Source organism: Apiospora phragmitis, assembly GCF_038363925.1.
Source record: "Apiospora phragmitis strain CBS 135458 chromosome Unknown utg000002l:1.0-5516284.0:1.0-5523493.0, whole genome shotgun sequence".
Classification (NCBI taxonomy): domain Eukaryota; kingdom Fungi; phylum Ascomycota; class Sordariomycetes; order Amphisphaeriales; family Apiosporaceae; genus Apiospora; species Apiospora phragmitis.
The window spans coordinates 143,381-168,253 of NW_027117400.1; the positions used below are offsets into that span (position 1 = coordinate 143,381).

At 47.8% G+C, this 24,873-nt stretch overlaps 10 protein-coding genes across 10 annotated transcripts; 9 read left to right on the forward strand and 1 right to left on the reverse strand.

Annotated features, from left to right (window-relative positions):
- Positions 1–5,418: 5,418 nt before the first annotated feature.
- On the reverse strand, positions 5,419–6,972 carry PG994_000924 (uncharacterized protein; the record flags this gene model as incomplete). Its single annotated transcript, XM_066852333.1, has 6 exons — positions 5,419–5,880; positions 5,975–6,103; positions 6,134–6,442; positions 6,528–6,635; positions 6,697–6,716; positions 6,777–6,972. The coding sequence occupies 6 exons, from the start codon at positions 6,970–6,972 to the stop codon at positions 5,419–5,421; spliced, it is 1,224 nt and encodes a 407-aa protein (XP_066720474.1).
- Positions 6,973–8,889: 1,917 nt separating this feature from the next.
- PG994_000925 (uncharacterized protein) lies at positions 8,890–9,775 on the forward strand (the record flags this gene model as incomplete). Its single annotated transcript, XM_066852334.1, has 3 exons — positions 8,890–9,024; positions 9,089–9,400; positions 9,470–9,775. 3 exons carry the CDS (start codon positions 8,890–8,892, stop codon positions 9,773–9,775), a joined length of 753 nt encoding a protein of 250 aa, XP_066720475.1.
- Positions 9,776–9,818: 43 nt separating this feature from the next.
- On the forward strand, positions 9,819–10,139 carry PG994_000926 (uncharacterized protein; the record flags this gene model as incomplete). Its single annotated transcript, XM_066852335.1, has 1 exon — positions 9,819–10,139. The coding sequence occupies one exon, from the start codon at positions 9,819–9,821 to the stop codon at positions 10,137–10,139; it is 321 nt and encodes a 106-aa protein (XP_066720476.1).
- Positions 10,140–12,731: 2,592 nt separating this feature from the next.
- PG994_000927 (uncharacterized protein) lies at positions 12,732–13,220 on the forward strand (the record flags this gene model as incomplete). The annotated part of the gene is made up of 1 exon (XM_066852336.1): positions 12,732–13,220. The coding sequence occupies one exon, from the start codon at positions 12,732–12,734 to the stop codon at positions 13,218–13,220; it is 489 nt and encodes a 162-aa protein (XP_066720477.1).
- An 847-nt stretch (positions 13,221–14,067) lies between these two features.
- On the forward strand, positions 14,068–14,484 carry PG994_000928 (uncharacterized protein; the record flags this gene model as incomplete). Its single annotated transcript, XM_066852337.1, has 2 exons — positions 14,068–14,090; positions 14,124–14,484. 2 exons carry the CDS (start codon positions 14,068–14,070, stop codon positions 14,482–14,484), a joined length of 384 nt encoding a protein of 127 aa, XP_066720478.1.
- A 1,691-nt stretch (positions 14,485–16,175) lies between these two features.
- Positions 16,176–17,006, forward strand: PG994_000929 (uncharacterized protein; the record flags this gene model as incomplete). The annotated part of the gene is made up of 1 exon (XM_066852338.1): positions 16,176–17,006. One exon carries the CDS (start codon positions 16,176–16,178, stop codon positions 17,004–17,006), a length of 831 nt encoding a protein of 276 aa, XP_066720479.1.
- Positions 17,007–17,257: 251 nt separating this feature from the next.
- Positions 17,258–18,826, forward strand: PG994_000930 (5-carboxymethyl-2-hydroxymuconate isomerase; the record flags this gene model as incomplete). Its single annotated transcript, XM_066852339.1, has 3 exons — positions 17,258–17,313; positions 17,821–18,468; positions 18,547–18,826. 3 exons carry the CDS (start codon positions 17,258–17,260, stop codon positions 18,824–18,826), a joined length of 984 nt encoding a protein of 327 aa, XP_066720480.1.
- Positions 18,827–19,427: 601 nt separating this feature from the next.
- PG994_000931 (uncharacterized protein) lies at positions 19,428–19,682 on the forward strand (the record flags this gene model as incomplete). The annotated part of the gene is made up of 2 exons (XM_066852340.1): positions 19,428–19,577; positions 19,650–19,682. The coding sequence occupies 2 exons, from the start codon at positions 19,428–19,430 to the stop codon at positions 19,680–19,682; spliced, it is 183 nt and encodes a 60-aa protein (XP_066720481.1).
- A 582-nt stretch (positions 19,683–20,264) lies between these two features.
- PG994_000932 (RmlC-like cupin) lies at positions 20,265–21,497 on the forward strand (the record flags this gene model as incomplete). The annotated part of the gene is given in 5 exon segments (XM_066852341.1): positions 20,265–20,521; positions 20,533–20,750; positions 20,826–20,928; positions 21,024–21,135; positions 21,198–21,497. The coding sequence occupies 5 exon segments, from the start codon at positions 20,265–20,267 to the stop codon at positions 21,495–21,497; spliced, it is 990 nt and encodes a 329-aa protein (XP_066720482.1).
- A 1,883-nt stretch (positions 21,498–23,380) lies between these two features.
- PG994_000933 (uncharacterized protein) lies at positions 23,381–24,440 on the forward strand (the record flags this gene model as incomplete). The annotated part of the gene is made up of 3 exons (XM_066852342.1): positions 23,381–23,468; positions 23,543–24,351; positions 24,417–24,440. 3 exons carry the CDS (start codon positions 23,381–23,383, stop codon positions 24,438–24,440), a joined length of 921 nt encoding a protein of 306 aa, XP_066720483.1.
- Positions 24,441–24,873: the final 433 nt, after the last annotated feature.

Genomic DNA, 24,873 nt, shown 5'->3' on the forward strand with positions numbered 1-24,873 from the left:
CGATTAATATTGGAAAACGTTACGAATAAATCTCGTATAATATTACGAACGTTATAAAATACGATATAATTTTAAGGATACCTTAGTTACGAGTAAAGAATTTTAAAATTAATTAAAAAATAGGTTAATTTTAATAAAATATATTAAAAAAAGGTTTAATCGATAAGTAACGGTTTAAAAAGTAACCTTTTAATAAACCTAAGCTGAATATTATAACGACTATATTAAAAAAGTATTAGTAATTCGAAGCTTTTTTTAATAAGAAACTAGAAATAGGCTTACCGCCTTACATATGGTGAGATTACGAGATACCTTTTAAGGATAAGAAAGAACCCTTATTTATATTTATATATAAACTTAATTAGGAGTATAAGCAAGCTTTAAAAGAGTATATTATGGAAAACCTCGAGAAAAGAGTTATATGACCGTCTATATTACTAGTAGGCTTCCCTATCCTCTTCGTTTTAAAAAAAAGTAAAACGAGAAACCTAAATAATGTATATATATCGATTATTAAAAGCTTAACGAAATCATTATTAAAAACCGATACCCTTTACTTTTAATTAGTAATTTATAGGATAAGTTATTACACGTTAAGATTTTTATAATATTTAATTTCCTTAACGTATATAACCTAATCCGTATTAAGGAAAAAAAAAGAATAAAAAACCGCGTTCTGAACGAAATATAGATATTTCGAATATTAAGCTATATTATTTAAATTAATTAATATATTAACTAATTTTTAATTAATAATTAATTATATCCTATACGAATACCTCGATAAGTTTATTATAATATACCTTAATAATATCCTTATCTACTGCGAAGATAAAAAATAGTATAGAAAGCATATAAAGTTAATATTTTAAAAGCTATAAGATACTAATTTATTAATAAACCTAAAAAAAAGCGAGTTCTATTAATAAATAATTACGTTCGTAAAATATGTAATATCCCCCGGAAAAATACGAATAGAATAGTTAAAAATCGTAATAGTTAAGGAATAGCCTACGCTTATAAACGCTATAAAAATTAGATCCTTTTTAAGACTAGCTAATTACTACCGGATTTTCGTCCCGGATTTAGTAAGTTAATAACACCCCTTACGAACCTAACGAAGAAAAAACGAACCATTTAAGTGGACGGAAGCGAAAGAAACCGCCTTTTAAGTAATAAAAGAACGAATCTTTAATAAGCTAATACTCCGCGTAATAAATCTAGCCAAACCTTTTAAAATCGAAACCGACGCATTAAATTATGCGATCGGAAAGTAATTAAGCTAACGGGACGATAACGAGAAGTCGCACCCTATCGCATTCTTCTCGAAAAAGCTAAATAGACCAGAACTTAATTACTAGATCCACGATAAGGAGTTAATAGCCATCATTAAAGCATTCGAAAAATAGAAACACTACCTTAATAGAACATTAAAACTAATAAAGGTCTATACCGACCATAAGAACCTTACAACGTTTATTACTACGAAAGAACTTAATAAATAATAAGTACAATAGTTTAAATTCTTTTCCGAGTTTAACTTCGTTATTATTTACCGGAAAAGTAGCGAAAACGGTCGCGCTAACGTATTAAATAAACGACTAAACTACTAAAAAAAAGTCCTACCCGAAACTAGAACTATCCTTAAACAAGACCAAGATAATAACCTTATACCGTCACGATAACTAAACGCTATAAGCCTCGTTTAATATTATAACGATTAGGTTATTAAGTTTAAATAATTAAATCGGACCCTCGATATTATTAATTACGTTAAGGATTACTTTAAAAACCGTAATAGCCTCGTCTTTTACCGAAATAAGATTCATATCCCTAAGCAGTACCGGGAGGAATTTATTAAGGATTTCTACGAATATCCCGCACACGGACATTAAAAAGTATTTAAAACTTAGAAACGAATTACTAAGTAATTCAATTATAAAAACCTCAAACTAACCGTAACTAAAGTTATCGGTAAATGCGACTTATATAGTAAAGCCAAGTCCGTAAAACACCGACCGTACGGAGAACTATAACCTATACCACTATTAAATAAAGTATAAAAAACGATCGTACTTAACTTCGTCGTTAAGCTGCCCTTATTAACGGAACTATTAACTAAGGTTAAATACGATAATATACTAATAATTACGAACAAGCTTACAAAATATACCTATTTCTTATTATATAAAAAGTCTAGCGATACTAGCGACTTTATATATATATTTCTCCGAATTATCGTTAATTAAAACGGGCTGCCGGAAACGATTATTTCCGATCGAGACAAGCTGTTTACCGCCAAGTTTTAAAAATTATTTATAGCGTAGCTAGGCGTGAAATATAAGTTATTTATAACCTATTATTTATAAATAAACGGATAAACCGAATAAATAAACCAGACCTTAAAATAATACTTATAATATTATATTAATTACGAATAGGATAACTAGGTAAAATTATTACTTATAGCGCAGTTCGCGTATAATAGCGTAAATAACGAAACTACGCGCATTTCACTATTTCGAACGAATTACGGGTACGATTTAAAGATTATTAAACAACCTTTAAAAGGAGAGCTAGTACTAATCGCGATTATATAAGTCGAAAAATTAAAAGAACTCTAAATTACGTTATAATAAAACCTCACCTTTTTTTAAAAACGGATAAAGAAATACGCCGATAAAATAAGGTTAAAGGGACTAACTTTTAAAGAAGGAAAAAAAGTTTACCTCTTTTAATAAAATATTAAAACTAAACGACCTAGCGATAAATTAGACTTTAAAAAAATCGGATTATTTAAAATCGTAGAAGTTATTTTAAAAACTAATTATCGATTATTACTACTTAAATTAATATGGATATACCCTATATTCTATATTTTATTACTCGAACCAGCTTTTAAAAATATATATATCGATACGCGGCTAGAAGTCGAGACAGATTAGTACGAATACGAAATCGAGAAAATTATTAATAAACGAAAAAAAGACGATGCTTTTAATACCTCGTTTAATAAAAAAGAATACTTATTAAAAAATAATACTTAAAAACCTAAGAGATACTTAAAAAACGCTATTAAAAAGTTTTAAAAGTTTAAAGAATAACCTTAAATTTAATTAATAACGACGGCTTTAATAAAACATTAAGGTACACCTCGTTTTAATTAAAAGAGAAGCTTGATAATAATATAGAAATAACTTTAAGTAACGGTTCGGCCGCTACTTTTCGACGAGCCTCTTCTTCGGCCTCTTCTCGTTTTATACGCTCTAGCTCCTTAACGGAGTTAAGGCTACGCTAAACCGCCCGTATTATTTTTTTAAACCATAATTTTTTTTATTTCCGAAAACGTTACACCTTCGCGTTTATTTCTTAACGACGCTCCTCGACCTCCTCAATTTTAACTTTTAATTTTAAATATTAAAGGGCGGCGTTTATTAAAACCTTTATAAAAAACCTTATATCGTAACCCGATTAATAATTAATAATATATTCGCTATAACGAAACGAGTTATTTAAAAAAGTACGATAAATAAAACCGCGGCGAATATAATAAAAATAACCGTTCGGTATTTTTAGAAAACTTTTAAAAATAGTTTACGTAAAAAGATCGTAGGTACGAAATTTTTTAATCTTAAAATATTTTAATATACGACGTTTTTTAATACGATTAAATATTATAATAAAAACAAAAAGAAAAAAATTTATTAAAAACTTAAAAGAATAGAGAAATAAGGGTACTTATAAGATTTAGCGTTTTAAGGATAAAGTAATAAAAAAAGGAAAATAGTATTATAGCCTAGCTTAATTATACGGCCTAAACTTATAATTTACCGGCACGGAACTATTATACCCCGACCAGGTTACGATACTACCGACACTTATAAAACCGTTAATTATATTAATATAAACGTACTTATACTCCGCGACCGGCCGCCGCTTAACGCGATACCGCCCCCGGACGGCTATAGGACGAATAAACATCCTCGTAAAAGAAAACTAAGGGCGGAGGTCACGTAACGGATCTCGGGATCGCGCCGAGATCCTAAGATTTAGATCTCGAGGATCTCGCGAGATCTACGAGATCTAAAGGAATTAATAAAAGAGGGATTAGATATATAATTATAAACGTTTTTTATATATTTTATATAAATACTCTTTATTTTAATAATTAATTTAAATATTACTTTTAATTTATTAATAAAGTATATTATTTTAATAATTTTATTATAAATATTTTTAAGTTTTAAATTTAATTACGATTAAATTACGGTTATTATTTATTATATTAATAAGCGATCCTTTATTATATATCTAGATACTTTCTCGTATTATTAATATAAACCCCCGTACGTTCTACCACGGTTTTTATTAGACACCTGATAGCGTTCGTTATAGTTATCGCCTTTTAGTTTTAAACGGCTACGAAAGCTACTACTTAATAACTTTCGAGCTCTATTATAAAGAGAACTCGATTATTATACTTTATATACCTTCTTATTCGTTATATAAGCTCTAACCTTTTAATATCGGCTGTTTTCGTACATTAAAAAGGCGTACAGGAAAGAAATTAAATATTTTATACGGGCATATATTATTTATATTTTAAAGGAGGACTTTTTATTAGCGTTTTTAAAAGCGTTCTAAGCGATTTTTATTATTTCGAATATATAAGGAGGCTTTTAAAAAATAAGACTTATCTCGTATAGTCCGGAATATATTATTTTATAGTTAAATATAAAGCTACGTACTTTAATACTTCCGGGGACGTTTTGCGGCCTATTTATTTTTTAAAAATTAAAAACCTTAAATAACTCGATTAAGGCTTAATCTTAAACCGGATATATTCGAAACCGTATTATATAATATTAAAATAGCTTTTTAACGTTTATTTTAATTAGCCTTAACTAGATCGTAAAGGCTATAATATATATTATATACCGAGTTACTCTTTTAAAAAATAAAAACGCGATACTTTAAAAAGTAAATAAAATGCTTAGCCGGCGCCGCCGTATAAAAAAAACGGTTATAAGATAAAGGATCACTTTATATATAAGCTAGAAAAGATTTATAGTTTTAAAAGGACGTTAATAAATAGTTATAAAACGAATCGCGTCGGAGTAGTTATATAAAGACGTTTAAGACACGTTTATAACGCTATAGAATTTACGAAGAGCCCGGGCATAATACGCGTACTTATTAAAATAATATAGAAATATCTAGAGATAAGGATTCCGATTAATTTTAATATATTAAATGCGTTGTGGTAAAATTAACTTATATTTTATTAGAAGGGGTGTAAAAGAATGAGATATTCGCTTATGTGGGACATTCGCTTGTGGGATACGTTATCTGATTTGTTAAACTCTTTTTTCATTTCCTCATTTCTTTTTTCTCCCGATCCGGCCTCGTCCGGCCCCCTCACGCCATCCCCTCGCGCGTCTGGTACGTCACCGTCATCGTCCACGTTTGAAAAATCGCCTTCTCCGAGTCCCCGTCGCTCTTGACCGGCCGCGCGTCCCACATGCGGCTGCAGCGGCTGTTGGCCCCCGCCCGCGTCTCGACCGTCTGGACCGCGTCCGGCCGCAGGTCCATGAGCGACCGCATCGGGTACTTCTGCTGCACGGCCGAGTCGTTGTTGAAGAACCGGTGGTAGCAGTGGCGGTGCCGACCCGAACGCTGCTTGCCCTTGCCCTTGCCTTCGCCTTTGCTCGTCATGGCGCCTCCTCCCGGCCCCGGGCTGGGGGTTAATCTTTCGCGGTCTTCGTCGTCGTAATCGTAGCCGCTGTCTCCAATGAGGTCGGGCGCTAGGTATCGGAAGAAGCGCCGGAGCGTCGGCAGGGCGGTGCAGATGATGAGCAGGTTGGCCTCGACGCAGGTCCACTTTGCGCGCGCAAAAGTCCCTTCGTGTTAGTATATAGCTGAACCTCTCAGTGGCAGGCGACTATGTGCGGAAAGGCCAGGATGCACGACTCACCATGGATGGGTACGCCATAGCCCAAGGCTGATCTTGGTCCGACAAAACCGGCAGGAAGACTACCAGACGCATAACCGAGGTAGCCACCGTCAAGCCCCCGATGACGAACATGATGAGCAAGCCCGCTTTCTATAGGTTGCGCATTCTCATGCCCATTACCGCCGGGATGGGCAGGGCGAGTATGGAAGCATTCGTGGCGATGTTGAGTATGCCCGTAACAAAGTATAAGGCGTCGCGGTCGATGCAGGTGCCGTCGGTGATGGTGGCATCCCAGCTCTTAGCGACAGGGTAGCAGCCGAAGATCAAGCTGAAGAAGGTACCGGGCGTGTATCCGAGGACCACAATGATGGTCGCGATTACAGACCGGCGGAACCACACCTGAGGGCTAAGTTGATGGTAGTATAACAGGATCGATAGCTTCGCCAAGCCGGCGCAGAAGGCGTAAATAAGCGGTACCACTAGTATCATCTGCACCGTGTTAAGTATAGATAAGTATGCGCGCATTCGAGTTGCGGATGTAGCAATTCCACGTTCCGGGTGAGGCTGAACTCACGATGTTGTAGAGACGGTTATCGCTGGCAGAAATCGTCCAGGAATGAACCCCCAGAATCCCGGTGGCGAACATGTAGACCAGCACAGCCTGTGTGCCGATGGAGGCGATCTAATGGTGTCAGTATTGGGCCGGGCCGGCATACAGACTGTTGAGTTGAGAACTGTCTTACCCACGCTAGTACCAAGCATACTGCATAGAGACCTGTTAGTTAGAGCTGTGATGCCACTGGGATTCAAAGGGGCGACCTACCATCCTCCAGCCTGAACTCCTTCAGCACCGCAATCTTCGTCCACAGCCACTGTCCCAGGATCAACAGAGCCAGGGCATTGCCGGCGGCAACGATCCAGTACGTTTCAACATCCGCTTGGCTTCGGGGATGGTCGAGGTCGACAATGTAGCCCCCGGGGGCGGGCGATACGATTGCTACTCCATTGGCAATCGACATTTCTCGTTGGGGGCGATTGTAGGTAAAGGGGCGTTATTTGTTGCTTCTCATAATACAGCCCTCGACTGTATTACAAGGCAAGGAACATCCTACTCTCGGGGCTAGGGACAAGCGGCAGCTGTTCCACGTGGGCAGGTGCGGGTGTTATATCCCCAGTGTGGACAGCCCAGAGAGTTCTTGTTCAGGGGGGTCTTGCCCAAAGCAGTAAGGCCAGAATCGTGCCCAAGAGATTGCGACGAAGGCAGCAGTCTCTTCTCAGAATCCAGACCTGAAGCGTCGGCAAAAGTCAAATGCGCCGGCTGCTGTTGTTAAGTTTCCTCCCCGTAGTTCGCCGGAAGGCTCGGCACAATGCGATGTTGGCGTTTGGGGTTATGTACAAGAACACCTCCAAGCCCGCATCACGTAGAGTAAAGATGAAACTTCTTTATCGCGGATGGGAAAACATAATGTACTCTGAGATTTCATGAATGCGAGTCCGAATCGTGCAGAGAGCAAGTTTGTGGGGATTTGGTTACATCGATCGGGCCATCATCACTCCACCCCAGTGGCGTCGCAACCATGAAACCAGGTTATCTTTTCTTGTGTAGGATCGGGGAAATCCAAAAACGGCAGATCACGAGCAGAGAGCAGGGGCCAGGACCTCAAAAAGGCAGTATGCTTAAGGCCCGAAGCAGCTCACGAGGGAGGGATCTGCAGGAACAACCGGAATGTCCGCACACCTTGCAGCCATGTTGACGCCGTCACTGCTAATGGGCTGAAACATGGCCTTGGGGTAGGTAGGTATCAAGCGAAGTCAAATGCCATTGCCGCCTACGGGAGTACGCCTTAGGCCCGGCTATCGACTGGGTAGTCCAGGTCGGCGACTACTAAAACTTCAAAGTCTGCTTTCCCACGAGTCTATTGGGCACTTGCATCATGGTCCAGGGCCTGCCTGTCAACTGTCCGATGGAAAAGGGTGGACAAATGACGAGGAAGACCCCTGCTCGTGATAGCCCTGAGTCCCCGGCTGTACGAATTTTCTCACATGACAAGGGCAGCAACCAAAATATGCAGCGGGGAATTTTTCATGCCGATACCTACTTATATATATATACCACCCCAAAACAGGCTCGCCAGGTCTATCGAGTAGCAACCACTCTCATTCCGTATCACGGAACAACCTCGCCACTAAGGATTAAATACACATACCGTTGGACTTTGTTTCGAGTCAAGCTGTGGTTATAGGAATTAGCATGGTTTGAACGAGAAAGGCTGGATTTCCTAATCAATGAATGGGTTGCCGCGTGTGATCATGTCATGTCAAGAATACACCTAGCCATATTGGGCTATTCAAGATTGGTGTGGATCCGGGAGGATATCATAGTGGAGAGCCAGGAGACGACAACAAGTCAGCATTGGAGGATACCCCGGGCAAATCGACGGTGGTTGCTTGACATTCGGAGATTTTCGTGATATTACTACGATGCATCGTGCCACGACTGATCTCGATGCACATGTATCTTAGGCAAGGCGGTATTGCCGACTCCAATGTAACCGCTTCTCACAGTTGCACGCCACCCTCTCTCGTGACAAATCGTGAAGACCAGTCAGCGCCGGCCAATTCCACAACTGACCCACATGGCAACACCACACTTCTCTTGGTGCAGTCTGGGGTCAACAGGTAAAAGTTTCTGTCTTGCGTGCTACCGTCAGTCACCAGACCCCCTTATTGTCCATAGGCTTATGGCGCTGTCTTGTGCCAACCTGGTCCCGCCAGCTTTATAACACCGCAACCTCATCAATGTCCAGTATGCATGAATCGTTCAGAGTCGCGGTGACATTAGAGGGTGGACTACTCGAAAGAATCCATTCTCGCACAATTCGGCTCAAGCCCAAAGCATCTATAAATCGAAACCTCTCGAGACCCGCCTCACCAACATGTTCTCTCAGGCCACCCAGGGCCACGCCGTCTTCACCCGCCTGCGCGGCAACGCGGCATTCTACATCTACCTTGCCAAGGAGATGAACCCCCTTGCCCCCCCTCTCGGCCGCCGACGTCGAGCCGATCTTCAAGTCGGTGGAGAAGGCGCGCAAGAGCGCCGTGTCGGCCGCCCAAGGATCAGGAACCGCAGTCCAGAAGTCGGAGCTTGTCATCGCCCTGGAGATGATCATCAAACTCCATGAAGACGCCAACGCTCTTGACCGGATTGACCACATCAAAACCCTGAAGCCGCCCAAGCCTCTGAGCCGCCCCTTCCTGCTGAAGGGAGCAAAGAACAACAGTGGCATCGTCGTCAGCGCCAACACCCTTTGGCCCCCTGCGCACTTCAGCGCCCTCGATATCGCCCACTTGTGCCAGCACGACGTTCATACGACCCTGTTCGGGATCACACCCGAGAACCCCGGCAGCTTGCCGACCTATCCGACAGACCAGGATAACCCCATCGCCGTCCGCCAGTTCCTTTGCTACGAGGACCTGACCAAGAACAAGGTCAATGCCAGCAGCTGGGCCCTCTAGTGCGCCCTCGTCGCCTTCCTCGACGACGACGCCCGGGAGACTTGGTACACGCTCACGGGCCACAAGAGCCGATTCTACAGCACGCTGCCCGAGTTCATCGACGATGCCAAGCAAGCCCTGCGCAACAACAGCACCGAGCGAGTCATCTGTCTCTTGACTCCTTGGTTCTACGATGCCGACGAGGTCATGACCCTGTCTGGGGGACATGTCGCCCTTCCCATCGCTTGGCAGAACCAGTGCTACCGGTCCGGCATGACGCTGATCGTGGACCGCGATGGCAAGACCGAGAACAACCGAGTTTGGTAGTATAGGGTGGTCCTATTCCAGCTCCAGGCCCCAAGATATCCTCATGCCGCCCCCCCGAGGCGCCGGTCGTGGCCAGAAGCCGGACGAGTGGGTCGACAAGCTTGTCGAGATCATCGGCGGCACTCTGCGTGGCGTCTCCAACAACGGTTGGCTTGGCAGCACGCTGCAGCCCGGCGGCGACGATGATGGCGTCGACGCTGCGAACGCCAGCGCGCGCGGTGTGCAGCCCGACCCGGTGGAGCTATCGGCGGCCCTGGTCTCGGAGCTGACGGAGGATCCCGAGAGCCTGACGAGCGACTCGCAGACGCTGAGCATGCGCATGTTCCGAAACATCAAGGTTCCCTTGAGAAACTGGGACGCTTGATCAAGTTGGCATGAGCTTCGCTTGGGATTCTGCGATGGATGAAGAATTGACGAGATAGCGATCTCTCTTGGTGGGCTATAGGGACATAATGGTTGCTACTGGTCCTAGGCAGATACACCAAGAATATGATTTGATGAAGCATCACTTGAAACTGTTTGCAACTGAATGTGAATATGCCGGACTTTGTAGATGACTTTTGATAATTGATCACAACTTGGAGCGGCGGATGCGACATTTGCAGCTCAGTGGAAACCTCGCCGAAGATACGATGATGTAGCTGAAGTTGAGTCATCTTGCAAATGTTGAAAGCATGAATGACTTGGAATCGGCCTGCAACTTAGATGCTTGTCCAACATATGCTCGGCTGCCTACGTAGATTTGACTGTAAGCAATTGTCAATACAGCTGGGAGAGCTTTTCGATCAATTTGATGGTTCGAATACAGCTGTGTGCAATTCTCATTTTCTGTCTTTTTTCTTTTTTGCCCTCAATCAATGAACTAACAGGCCAACACTGCGGTTGGCATTGGTCGGCAATACTAATTGAACGCTAAGTCGCCTGTAAAATAATATTCCCAGGCTTCTCACGAAGCGGAAAATAGATACATGGTATGGCAGAAGATATGATGGACATGTTAGCCGGTGTTAACGATTGCCTTCTTCTGTGGTGCTGCTTTATATCAAAAGATTGAACTGGTGAGATGGAAAGATCCATCCATAATGAAGGAAAAGAGAAAGAGAATAAAAAGAATTTGAGCCGCAGCTCAAGAAACGCTTTCCCCAAAGTTTTCTATGAACACCAGGCAAGTCGGTTGAGGGGGGGACGAACCTATGCCTCCGAGCCCCTTTCAAGGGTGAGCACTTACTCTACTTCAAGGGCGCATCCGTCATCACATTTAGACCAAGTCTCACACTATTACAACTGCACCAAACAGCCAAGGTCTTCCTGCTTGGGACTATTGAGAATCATTGGTTCAATTGGGGGTTATAAAGCAAGCACTGCCAATTCTGGGGAAGCTATGGCCCGCTCAATTACTGAACAATCACAATTGCCTCACCTTGATACCTGATGCTGCACCCCTTCACAATCGGCCTTCCCCCGGTTACTGCAAAGCATTGTAACCTCGCTGCGTATCCCAGGGCGGGAACTGGCAATACGTGAACCATTATTAAGCAGATTACACATAGAGAGGGAGCAGAACCCACAACCCATTCAGGAAACTCGATACAATGTATTAGACCCTTCACAGCCACAGACACCACCTTCGACCAGACTACAATAGCCATACTTCCCCCCTCCGCTACAATCTCACACCCTAGAGAGGCGCAATCTTACTCATGGTGCGAATCCCGGCTCCATACTTGTGCAGCAAAAACGGCACAGGCGTCATGATGGTCGCGAGAACAGGGGGAATGATAAGAGAGGGCGCAAAGAGATGCGATAGATCGCAACTTACATGATTCAAGGCACATGAATTCAAGGCACTTGAGAGATCATACGTTAACAACTCTAGCATCATCTACCAGCCAAGATCAGCTTATCACCCAAGACGGCATCTAAGACAAGCCTCATTTCAGCAGAGGAATGGGCTTGGGCATTTCCCGAACACTCCCTTCCCTTCAACTCGGAAACGAAGCTACTCCCTGAGTCATGCCGAGGAAACGACCCATTTCACGTTGTGCCTGGACTGGTCAGGACTCGACGTTACCACCAACAACAATCTCGACGGCGTCACCGATTCCTCAGGTGACAGGGTTCTCACCGCCGGAGGGAGCAGAAGTGGTCGGGCGCAGATCTCCTAGGTGTCGGGAGAGGCCAGCAGTAGTAGTAGGAGCCCTGAAGCGGGCGCGGAGTTCCTGGTCGCTTGCACGCGGGCGAAGCTCAAGGAGATGGTGTGCCATGCCTTTGAGGGGGCCATGTTGTAAGCGGCGGAGCTTCCCGACGAGTCACAGATGACGGGGACGTTACGATTCAAGAGATAACGGGGTGTAGTCGAAATAGACTTGTGGCTCTGCTGTGGTATTTAGCCAAGGTTTCGGGACTTTTCGTCTGTCCTCGAATTTAGACTTCCCCTACGCGCCACCCCCTTTTCAGTCAAGTTACAGCCCAACTTGATGCCCCGCAACAGTGACAATGGCTTAGGTACCGGTGAGGCTGCTAGAGCGATGATTCACCTTAAGGCTCCTTCGCGTCCATAGGACCTCTGGCCTCTGCGCCTTCATGCCGCCAGAACGACTCCAGATCTCAGCTCCGCGGATACGCCCAGAAACACGGGATCCTGTGTCGCTGCCTATCTTGCTGGGACAACCCCATTTCCTTGGAGCGAAAAAGACCCAAACAAGGCTTGCCCACAATGGATAGCAGAAGCACAGATAACAAAGGCCCGTACACGGCGATACTTGTACATACAACGAGAATAGAGTAGATAGACATTCGAATTGTTCGTCTGCATACAAAGAACAAGTTTTGCTTTCTTGCAGCTCCCCATTACCTCTGTGTGCCTCGAAGACTCCTTCCAGCATTTTATATCAAGAAAGTGGATTCTTGTTGGGAAGGAATCCTGGAACTGCCACGATACTGATTATTGCACATCATGGCGACCCCACGGAAGATCGCCCAACCAAGCACGCGCAAGATGCGGGAGCAAGCAGCAGACCGTCAGAATGTAGCTGGCCTTCAGCGTGAATTTCAACACGAGACGGACAGCCGAGATGTAGAGATGACCGATGTCTCAAATAGTGCTGGCGGAGATGGCGTTGGTTCCTCCTCCTCGAGCACTTGCGCAGCCAGCAGAAACAACACGACGGCCACCACGAATGGACGTGGGTTTGAGGGCAGTGGTAATATGAGAGACACGGCAGCTCCCGTTTCTAAGACTATTACTCACGATGACGACGACGAGATGGATTTCGCGCATAATGCCCAGGCACGTCGGCTGGCAGAGCAGCGCGGGGACCGGATCGCGGCGGACCCGGAGTTGGTTGGGATGATCATGCAGGACTACGCGGAGAATATGCGGGCACGGCAGCAGGTACAGCAGCACCAGCAGCAGCAGCACCAGCAGCATCCGGATTCGGTGTGACATGGGGCATTGAGAGAAGTAGAAACGGAATACAGGACATAAAGAGACTGGGAAGCGGGCTACCGACATTATGTTTGTCGTCAACCCCTTCTAGCTCGATAATTTGGTCGATGGATAAGCAACTACGTACGTACTTGGAACCCGAGTAAATGGATCCTGGTAAATCAATATAGAAAGTCATCCCAGCGAGTACAGCTGCGTGACCTCAGTCCCTCATAGCGTCTTCAAGGGATCTAGTCACTCTGTGCATTGTAATGCGATGAATCTTATTTGCTAATGATATAGTCAGTTCCTGTACCATATTAAGGAACATTTACACTCCCCATGTGCAATTAAGGGGCTAAGATAAGCAGTCCGTACTCTCAGCCGCTTTCTTGAAGCCCAATAGGCGTCATTAGGGGTTAGTGTCTCGGGGTCGAGGGGGCTGAGGCTCGCTGACTCACCGACATTGGCCCGGTCCGCCCTGCCACCCCATTCCCGGTTTTCCAAACCATCATGGCTTCGCTTCACTTCTCTTCTTTATTTTGGGGGATGTTTATGTATCATCCAAAAACCTTTTAGCAAAGAAAGCAGAAGCCTAACGACCAAAATTTCTGACCCTACTACTCTTCGCACGGCAGCAGCCTGGCAGATTCGAACATGACGACAAATAAGTCAGACAAGAGCAGCAAACCTGCCTCTTCACTCAGTGGCATTAAAAAAGGCAGAGTGGCACCTGTGTTAGATCCGGAATATACCATCAATGACATCTTTTTCCTCCTCCTCGGCCTTCCATTTTCGTTCCTCGCCACATTTGGCCTGACGCCTTGGATTGACGTCCCCGATTGGACAGACACGTCGTCCACCAATGATTGGACGGACTCCAGATGGGTGAGCTAACATTGCCTCCCACCTCATTACTAGCACAAGAGACACCGAGAGGGAGTTCCTGGAAAAGGACGAGGAGAAGAAGGACAAGCAATGCCTAAACCGGAGGGCTAATCAACTTCGTCAGAAACTGAACTTCATCTTTCAACTCGGAGCCGTCATCGCTCTGGCAATCAGGCTCTGCCGCTTCTGTTGGCGACACAAGTGGGACTTGACTTTCTGGGTCACCCCCGGGATTGGCGGCTTCGTGTCGGCCCATGCAGTTCGGCTGGCGTTCGGGAGCGACAATGTGATTGACGCCTACACTTGCTTCATTCCCTGGACGTATCTAGGGACGCTGGTGGTGTATGTCGTCTTCCGCCTGAGACAGGCCGAGAGATTGCCCAAGCAGTATTAGCATCCTTTACCCCAAGTATCCGCATTATCTTGTCAGTACAATCTTTACATAACCTGGACGAAGGATTGCGACACAAAGGGTAGAAGCCCCCGCAAGTCAACACTTTCTTGAGAAAGTCAATGTCAATAAAATATTTTACCGATACTCAGCAAAGGGGTTCGAGAGAAGGGCCCTTCTATTATTCTAAGTTAAGTACTCGTCAATTGATCCACTACATCTTCCCCATCACAATCATAATCTCTCAAGTCCACCACTCGGCACTATCCCCGCCGAATCTTGCATTTTGGTGACCAGCCGAGTCGGCTTACTCCTAAACCTTGCCGCAGGTTACGCAGCAATTGCCGCCGTATTGTCCGTGCTGGGGGCAACGCTTCCAGGCATTTTGAACGATGGGTGTTTGGTTGAGTAGTTTGAAGTCGTTTGTCCGTATCTGTTTATGTTATTATCCTGAAGCTCAAGCTTGAAGTTTGCTTGATGTTGTTCGGTTGTATCTCTGGTCTTGGTGTTGCTGAAATTGTTTGGAGTTCTGTTGGAGTGTTTCGAGATAGATAGCTGGACGGCTGAGGAAGCATTTATACCTTTCCCTCCCTTGTATTCAATATACTCGACAGCCCCTACAAGCAGGCTGGCGCTTGTGTCAAGTTGCTGCGTTGCCATCACTCTGCATGACTGACCCGGTGCTTGGTTGATAGCTGTCTGCAGCAGCCGACTCAGCATCGTCGGGAGGCAGCACCGTGTATCAAGTAAGGGTGCTCAGAAGCTGTAATATCTACGGGGACAACGGCTTTCCAGGTACATGTATACCTAGATGCTGGAAGCAGCAAATTTCGTTCACTCGTACTGAAATTGCACTTTTCAACTGCTATTCCACGTCTTACCAAACACTATTAATTGAGGTTTCTTTACGCTTCTAGTGGCTCACTGCCATTAATAGGGGCTTATTAACCGGCTCCGTTTGTCCACCGCTGCCACATGCATCAAGCCCCTGTCCACCGTAGCATTCAACGGAACCTGGCCGATCTATGGTAGCATGCATTTGCCTTGAAGTAGTAATTCGGGCGAAAACGCCACAGAAGGCAGGTGCGTAAGAGGAATGTCTTCGGCGCAGGGCATTGACCAACCACCAACTAGGCAGGCCAAGCGTCAGGAGGCCCAGCACGTCCAGAAGCACGTCGGCATAATTTCGGTGCTTGACATGAGGCTTATAAGCTCTGTTTATTATAATCACATGGCGAAATCTACACTGATCAATACACCCGCACTTGCAATTGACGACTCGGGGACGTTGTGTTTGAGCACGAACATGACGCTGGCTGCTATTGCCGGGCTTGGGAGAAACCTGAAGCTCCTGCTTGTGATCTTCGTACCTTGTTCGGAAAATCAGGCGGTGCATGCAGCACCGTTCAAGCGTCAGGCTCGCTAGCAGGGAGGTAATCTGACGTCAGCCGATGAGTTGGTGTATGTTGGCGCCGGTAGAAGATTCACTTGGCGTAAGGCTGAACTCTCTAGATGAAACATGAAAATTGGACAAGATGATATTGGATTGTCACTAACGTGTTTTATAGGTGATGGCGTCGTACCTAATCCAGTTGATACTTACCGCGATCTATTCCCTTTCCGCGTTCTACCGCGATGGTACCTATATCCGTCGGCGTGCCGACAGGTTATTCTCTATCTTCTACAGTACCTCCATGATCCTGGCCTTCTCCATCGCCATCGCCTCGGGTATTACTTTTGCGACGAAGCGCGCGGCGCCGAGTTCCGTCCGCAGCGACCTCCGGTTTCCCGAGATCTACGAGTACCGGCTGCTTGTCATGGCCCTCGCCTTTTCGGTCCTGCTAGTATTGGTGGCGCACGCGCTCTACGAAGATGAGCAATATACGGGTGAAACTTACGACCGCCGACGTCGACTCCTGCTTGCCAGGGTATCGGCGCCGTTGGTATTTCTCCTATCCATCGTGGTGATATGGGTGATCTGGTTCGTCGGCGACCAAGGCCGGCAATCCCCCGTTGGCATCACCTTCGGAAACAGTCTCGACATCCGCGTCAACGACTTCTTGTACCGAAGGGCGGGCAACTACACGCTGGCGATAGCCTGCCTGACGACGACCTTGCCCGTCTTGGGGATGATTGTATCCGCCCTGTCCTGCTTAGGCATTGCTTCACCGGTCCTGTCACAGCGTAGGGGCACTGTATACGTGAATCACGGCCCTCTACGTCGCGCCCGGCCGCTTGCACCAAAGCCGAGGCCTACCCAGCAGCCACGTATTAAGTGGCCCGGATCATGTTTCTGCGTGGTCTGTCTCCTGTTGGCGCTGGTGGAGTTAATCATGCCGTTCTACATCCGAACATTGGCTATCGAGGACGGACAGGGTCAGACGTCGGAGACGGAGGTTGGCTTTGGTCAAATCCTGGCCTGCTTTACGTGGTTTCCGGTGCTGTTTATACTGGTATTTGGTGTTGAATTTCCCGGCGTGGACGAAGCGAGAGCAGAGGCACAAAAGTTGACATTGTTTAACTAGGGCAGATACATGTTGCAGGCTAATCCGGCAGGGGAGACGTTATGCTCTGCCGGGACCCTTGACTATCGGATGCAATCAAAATATCTATAGTTGTGGCACGACCCGGGCGGGAAATCGTGCTGCTACCCTCTCGCGCACCATATATTGAAGTTCAAGGCTCTTGAATCCATAGACTCAGGAGTCATCCCGTCGAAATCATCTTCCATCAACCGAGGATTCTCACTGACGAAGAGCCTGGTACTATCCGGGGTATGCCAGGAGACCTTACCTGGCAATGCTCAGATGCAATCTCTACTACTCTGCACATGTAGGTCTTTGTTCTGGGCATGTATGCGTGCACAGCAAGTATTCGTGAGAGCAATCTGAATTTTCTCATCGGGTGTTAGCTTCGTGGTAATGTCTTGGACGTCGAAAGAGAGTGCCATTGTTTCGAGGGTGTCGAACACGTGAAACAGCCTCCTTGAATTTGGATGGCGATTAGTTTCCAAAGGAGCGACGTATCATGGGTAACCGTGGCTTGGAGTTATTGGGTCGGACTTGTGTCGGAAATATGCGACCTCGGAGATCTACCGACCCATAATAAAAGGGGGTTCGGGGAGCTTTCCAGGACAGTGCGGGACCCCCGCAACATCGGTACCCTCTCCCGGGTTAGATAGCACTTCACAGAATTACAAAAATCGATGAATGGTTCTTGTAGTTCAAATGAATTAGTCAATTGTAAAATTTCTTCATTTGTTGTTTTCTTGCCCAGTTCTGCGCGGACACCGTTGCCAGTCGAAATCATATCGTGGAGTCAGCTAATCCGGTTCGTCAGTGACGACGATGAAGTACATTATGGCGAGCCAAAGATCACCACGGCCTCGGAACTCGAGTCTCTCCTTGAAAAGGGCGAATTGTTAGCGACTGAAGTGTTGGGTTCCAACCCATTTGAGGGCGACGCCACCGGGAAGGAGCTGAAGGTCAAGTCTCTACTCGGACCTTTAACTCCGAGAGATGTTCCCATTGTCCGTTGCATTGGACTGAACTATATTAAGCATAGTAAGTCGACTGGTTATAGCATCTGCCAAGAAGGACTGCTTAAGGAGAGCGCGAAGCTGATTACCATGCTTCTCTTCAGTACAAGAAGGCGGCCGGAAACCACCGCCATACCCGTCCGTCTTTATCAAGCCGTCTGTATCCATAGCAGACTACGGCGAAGATATTCCCATACCCAAGGTGGCGGTGCAGGAAGACGGCCAGGTGGACTACGAGGGGAACTCTGCACAGTGATTGGCCAGGCAAGCAAGGAAATCCCTAAGGAGCAGGCACTGGATCACATCGCAGGCTACGCGGCGGGCAACGACGTCTCGTCGCGCAGGTGGCAGCGAGACCCGGCATACGCCGGCGGAGTTCCGCAGTGGTGTTTCTCCAAGGGTTTTTACAAGTGGTGTCCCATGGGCCCTATGTGCTGGTTTCTCCCAAGGTAAGCATCAGCACGATGTGCCTTCCCCCATTCTCTACTTCCTGAAGAAGCATGGAGCTGATGCAATACCTCGTCGAGGTCGTGGGCCTCCGCTGATAAGTTAGCTCAGAGAACATGGGTCAATGGAGAGTTGAGGCAAGACTCGGACACCAGCGATTTGCTGTTTGGGGTCAAAGAGATAGTGGCCTTCGTGAGCCAGGGCACCACACTTGAGAGAGGTACCGTCATCCTGACTGGAACACCGGCTGGTGTTGCCATGGGGATGAAAGAACCCAAGTACCTGGAAGACAGAGACGTGGTCGAAGTTGAGATCGAGGAACTTGGGAAACTCCGCAACAAGATGACTTTCCAAGCCTAACTAATGGATATGTGTATGAAATATTTATTGTCGAGTTTCTAGGTATGTATACGATGCTGGCTACTTGGATGATTCGAGACAAGCATCTTTATTCCACTGCTACGATGAATATTAGGTAGCCCCAAAAGGCTGAGAACGACCCCTGATTAGTTGTGGACCGTAGCAACTGTATGACATTCAATGGAGGTGCCCGGGATCGTCAGATCTCATTATTTCCACGGTAGCACTAGATCCACTTCGTTGTCCAAATCTTTACTCCTATTCGGAGGACGCCCAAATACTGAACTGACTTATATGTAGGCGCAATTCACTTCGTTCCAGGCTACTCTTCTTTGGCCGTCTCTTACAATCCAAACCTCATACTTAGACATACATTCTCTCTCATCATCATGGTACCAGATACAAGCCACGGTGCCTGCTTGTGTGGTAGCGTTAAGTTCCAGGTGGTTGGGAAACCCGAGAAAGTCCTAACGTGTTACTGCTCTGACTGCCAAAAGAACGCCGGCGGCCCATTCCAGGTTGTGTGTTCATCCCCCGATCAACATCTTTCTCTTGTTATAGACCTCGTTAAAGGCTAAGAAATGAGGTCCCAAAACTCCAGATGGCCGCATTCCTGACGAGAAACATGGTTATATCCGACCCGAACGGCCATATCAAGAAGTACATGATAATAGAGGGCACGAAGAGGGGATTACCCAAGGAGAAAATTCTGTGGCAACTGCGGTTGCACTCTATGGACGGTGCCATTGAAGTACGGGGACAAAGCATGTATGGTGAGGACTAGTCTTCTCGAGGATGGGTATGTTCAACCCCTTTTTTCTAGTCCGCGATCTCGCACATCTCAGACGCCGACTAACTATTGATTTATCATCCACAGTCTTAACAAGTATGGTTCGGGACAAGATGTGTTCCTTCAACGGTAGACCCGTCATGGGGGTTTTAGGCAACACCATCGCAAAGCGCCTGGACCGAGCAGGAAACTCTCATCGAAGAGCACATCGCATTGCGGTTTCCTGGGTTTGTCGATGCAATTCGAGCTCAAGATGTTTCCGAGAACGGATCGGGACGGTTCCGTGTGGAGACGTGGGTTTGGGGACCTTTCCGCACCTGCCCCATTCCCACTGCCCCAGAAATGATCTCCAATATTGACACTCTTCTCGAGCGGGCAGGCGGGGATGGTTTCGCGAATGATTCCCTCGGCAATTGCTTTCCCCCGGGGTAATGGAGTTTTGTCACTTTTGTAACGGCCGCTAGTTTGCTTAAGCCTGAGCGGTGAAGTCGTCCAACACTCTCACGTTCAACACCATAGAATCAACCCTACTAGTCTGATCGTTCCACGCTACCAAATTGGAACCCAAGATTCGTTAGCTTTTCGAGAACCCTCCCATAGACTTTAGAAGCTCCGAAAGCCAAGCCGGAAACACTCGACCGAACAGGCATGGCCACTAACCAGAACGAGCCCAATGCCACGCCGGGCAGCGCTTCCCGGGAGGAAGTGAAGGCCGCCTACCTCCAACGCCTGCCGTCCAAGAACCTGGCCCCGCTCTGGACCGTCATGGGCGCCATGGTGCCACCGCGGCCCGCGCCCAAAGCCGCGGTGGCCCTGTGGCGCTACGACGACGAGGCGCGCCCCTGCTGCTCCAAGCGGGCGAGGTTGTCGACGCGCACGAGGCCGAGCGCCGCGTCCTTATGCTCGTCAACCCGAGCCTGCGCGCGCCCTACACCACCGACACCCTGTACGCGGGCCTGCAGCTGATCCTGCCGGGCGAGACGGCGCCGGCGCACCGGCACACGGCGTTCGCGCTGCGGTTCATCGTCGAGGGCGAGCGGGGGTTCACGGCGGTGGGCGGGAAGAAGGTTTACATGAGCCGTGGGGATGTCATTTTGACGCCGAGTTGGCAGTGGCATGACCATGGGCACGAAGGTTTGTATTGTTGAGAGACCATGTGTGTGTTTTTGCAGTGGAAAGGGAAGTGCTTATGTGAATAAACAACATCAGGCGACGGTCCTATGATCTGGCTCGACGGGCTTGATCTGCCGCTCTACCAAGCTTTCCCGACCAATTTTGCCGAGATGTACTCGGAGAGCCGGTATCCGAGCGAGTGAGTCTCATTGGCAGTCACCACGTGATGAGTCGGGACACATTCGTGCCAACCCGCAGAGAAATGCATTGACTGACCGACTTCCCCCTTCCCAGGCCGTCCGACGAAGACGCCCTCCTCAAGATCCCCTGGTCCCAGGTCCAAGCCGCCCTCGACGCGCAGCCGGGCGACCACGCCATCTACCACTACACGCTCCCGAGCTACACCGTCTCCCCGACGCTTGACTCGTTCCCTCGGCGGCGCCGCTGTCGCGCACCATCGGGGGCCAGGCCGAGCGGGTCCGGGCTGGCACCGCGAGCGCGCCGGTGCGCGAGGCCTGCTCTTTTGTCTATCATTGCTTCGAGGGCGCGGGCCGGACGCGGCTGCGGCTTGCGGACGGGGTCTCCAAGGAGGAGGTCGAGTGGCGGCGGGGCGATACGTTTGCGGTGCCGGCTTGGACGGAGGTGGTGCATGAGGCGGACGCGGGGGAGGCGGGCGGGGCGAGTTATCTGTTTGCGGTGAATGATCTGCCGCTGCTGCGGAACTTGGGCATGTATAAACGAGAAGGGGATGATGGCATGGGTCGCTGAAAGAAAGCTCCCCTTTCTCGACGCATGTTGGTGTGCCTGTATGTATGTGTAAGTATGCAGAAGATTGTTGTCACAACTTACTGAAAGGGAGTATCCCTGAGTACCACCGTAACAAACCATTATTGGGTGTTGCTATGTGGTTACGATTAAGAGATTGATATACTTATAGAAACTTACCCTTTAATGCGCTGATATCATAATACTGGCCTTCTTCCACAAGGCTATTCAGACATAAGCAACCCCCAACCGGCCGCCAGACATCTCCGCTTCAACCACCATCTGTCATGAGAACAGGACGAGAGTTGCCCAAGCTGGTGATTTCAGGTTGTCCTTTTTTAGGACTCGTGCTCGATGTGGGATTTGTACTGTTCATCTGTTAGGGGTGGTAGAGACGTCAGCACTTGGAGGCAAGGCATTGACTCTCACCTCGAACGGGTCGCTGCTACTATGTCATGATAAGTTATCTGATGGTATAACGACGACGGATGGCGCGTGTTTCCGTGGTTCGGACGAAGGTGAAGTGTCTCAAAGACGGTAATGTAGATTAGCCCTGCTAGAATTTATATGCGGCAAACAGGCTGAGGACCAGTTGGAGGTTGGCTCATTGACGATTCAGGAGTTGCTCCGAGCACGCAATCCCCCCCTCCTCTTCCCCAGGACCGGAAAGCCCCCCGAAGGCTTTTACCAAAATGGACGATACTCACAATTCATATATCACCCACAACCAGAGAATCCGATTCCGGTCCATTAATATCTAAGTATGGTAGTATAAAAGCTATCCAGTAAGGCCTTTCCGAGATCGTCGATGTCAACACATATTCACTGCGGACTGTCCAATCCGAATTAGCACGATATCTTGGCTAGTGGATATCACGGGAGGGCCAAGTGGATGGAATCTGGGAAACACTACAACACACTTACTGGGCTTGTTAGACACTAGGTAACTATTTCGACATAATGCTCCTCTTCGGTTGAATTTCCGTATTAAGCAACCATGTAGGTCGTCCAGTATGAGTGGACTGATCTATGACATGCAAGACCAGCACCATCAGGTTTTGACCATGATGGTCTACATTTGAGAATCGTGTCTCTCAAGACCTCCTACTCTCGCCTCCATAAGATACAATTGATACCGTGCGTACTGGCGATTCTCCATAGACCTGCAAGCCTGCCAGTGGTTAACGCTCTGCTGTGTGCTGCCTCTTAGTGCAGGGGAGCATATCTGGGCGGATCTGGTTCCGCCAACTGGTATGTATTGGCCAACCCCACTTTATTTTCGGGGTCATGATGATTGAGCGCATCCCGACTCGGCCGAACACTAAATCAACCGGGTGCCGAATCCGTAATCGCGAAGTTAGGTATTGCTGAAACTCTTTCGCAATAAACATCAATTGATTCTCTAGGATGAGAAGTACTGATTCCAAAATGCTGTTTTTGTCGTTTGCACAAGCACAACTGACCGATCGGATCCAGATCTGATCTGGTCTCTGCTGGGGGGTTGGAATCAGCTACGAACCTATGACCTCATCATGCGGCCCCACGAAGCATAGCTCTCCCCCCAAGCTCCAGCCCGCCGTCGTCCCGCGACAAAAGACCGAGCGAGCGAGCAGTTACGTCGTTGTGCCTGGCTAGACCTGTAGATTCATTAGAACTTGGACGGCCGCATGTTGTCAGTGTGACGGATGCTTCGGAGCTCAAACAAGTTCTCACATATAACAATCAACACTGCCATTCTCTTGACTCTTCTCGGCTTGGCTTGACATCCTTTCGTCGCTCCCACCTTGTACACCACACTTCTCCCCTCCTTCTTTCGGGTTTTCCACCTCCTCGATTCTCTGTCGCACACTAGATTAAAAAGATAAAGAAACAATTGGCCAGCGAAAATGTCGAAAAACGCGCAGAAGCCCAAGTCAACCATTGAGTTGTACTCGCCGACTTACTTCGCAGCCTGCACCTTGGGCGGCATCATTGGTACGTCGCATTGGCTGACCTGTCGCGGGACGAAGAAACATTCAAGTTTGCTGACTGATGCGCGCGAACGATAGCCTGTGGTCCGACGCATACCTCGGTGACGCCTCTCGATCTCGTCAAGTGCAGGCGGCAAGTCGACTCCTCCATCTACAAGTCCAACGCGCAGGCCTTCCGCAAGATCTACGCCACCGAGGGGCTGCGGGGCATCTTCACGGGTTGGGCGCCCACGTACGTCGGCTACTCCTTCCAGGGCGCGGGCAAGTACGGCTTCTACGAGGTCTTCAAGTACTACTACGGCGAGAAGCTGTTCCCGAACGCGCCCAAGACGCTGGTGTACCTGGGCGCCAGCGCGTCGGCCGAGTTCCTGGCCGACATCGCGCTGTGCCCGTGGGAGTCGATCAAGGTGCGCATGCAGACGACGATCCCGCCCTACGCCAAGGGCCTGGGCGAGGGCTGGAGCAAGGTGACGCAGAAGGAGGGGGTCGCGGGCCTGTACAAGGGCCTCTACCCGCTCTGGGGCCGGCAGATCCCCTACACCATGGTCAAGTTCGCCAGCTTCGAGAAGACGGTCGAGCTCATCTACAAGCAGCTCGGCAAGCCCAAGGAGGCGTACACGACGCTGCAGCAGACGGGGGTGTCGTTCCTGGGCGGCTACATCGCGGGCATCGGGTGCGCCGTCGTGAGCCACCCGGCCGACGTCATGGTGTCCAAGCTGAACGCGGACCGCAAGCCGGGCGAGGGCGCCATGACGGCCGTGGGCCGCATCTACCAGAATATCGGGTTCAAGGGACTCTGGAACGGACTGCCCGTCCGTATCGTCATGATCGGTACCCTGACGGCCTTCCAGTGGCTGATCTACGATTCGTTCAAGGTCTACCTCGGAGTAAGTTTCATCCTTCTTTGCTTGAACCACTGTTGCACGACAATCTGACTAACAACACTTCGCAGCTCCCGACAACTGGAGGTCACTAGACACGGGACGCTAGACATCGGGAATGTGTAGAACTGCTTGTCGTTTGAGTTGAATTAGAATGGTGTTCAAGGCGTTGTTGTGGTTATATCCCAGTGTAGATGGGTAGCGTAATGAACTTTGAAGATTTACTTGCCATGCCAAAGCTCTGCCGGGCAGAAGTGTGTGTACATGCCGCTTGTAAGGCTACAAGAACCTTTTTCTTGAAGACACACTTTGTGACACAGCAACAGATGCACCACTAATCCAGCCACAAAGCCAATGGTTGAAATATTTCATCTATCGTATCTCTGTTGTTATTGACAATTCAATTCGTAGCACCAATCAAAAGGTGCGATACGAGCTTGGAGGTTGGACGGGATTTATGCCATCATCATTCCAGAGCAAGCAAGGGTCCGTTCCCAGTTCCCCACGCAACAGCTCGGCTTCTGATTA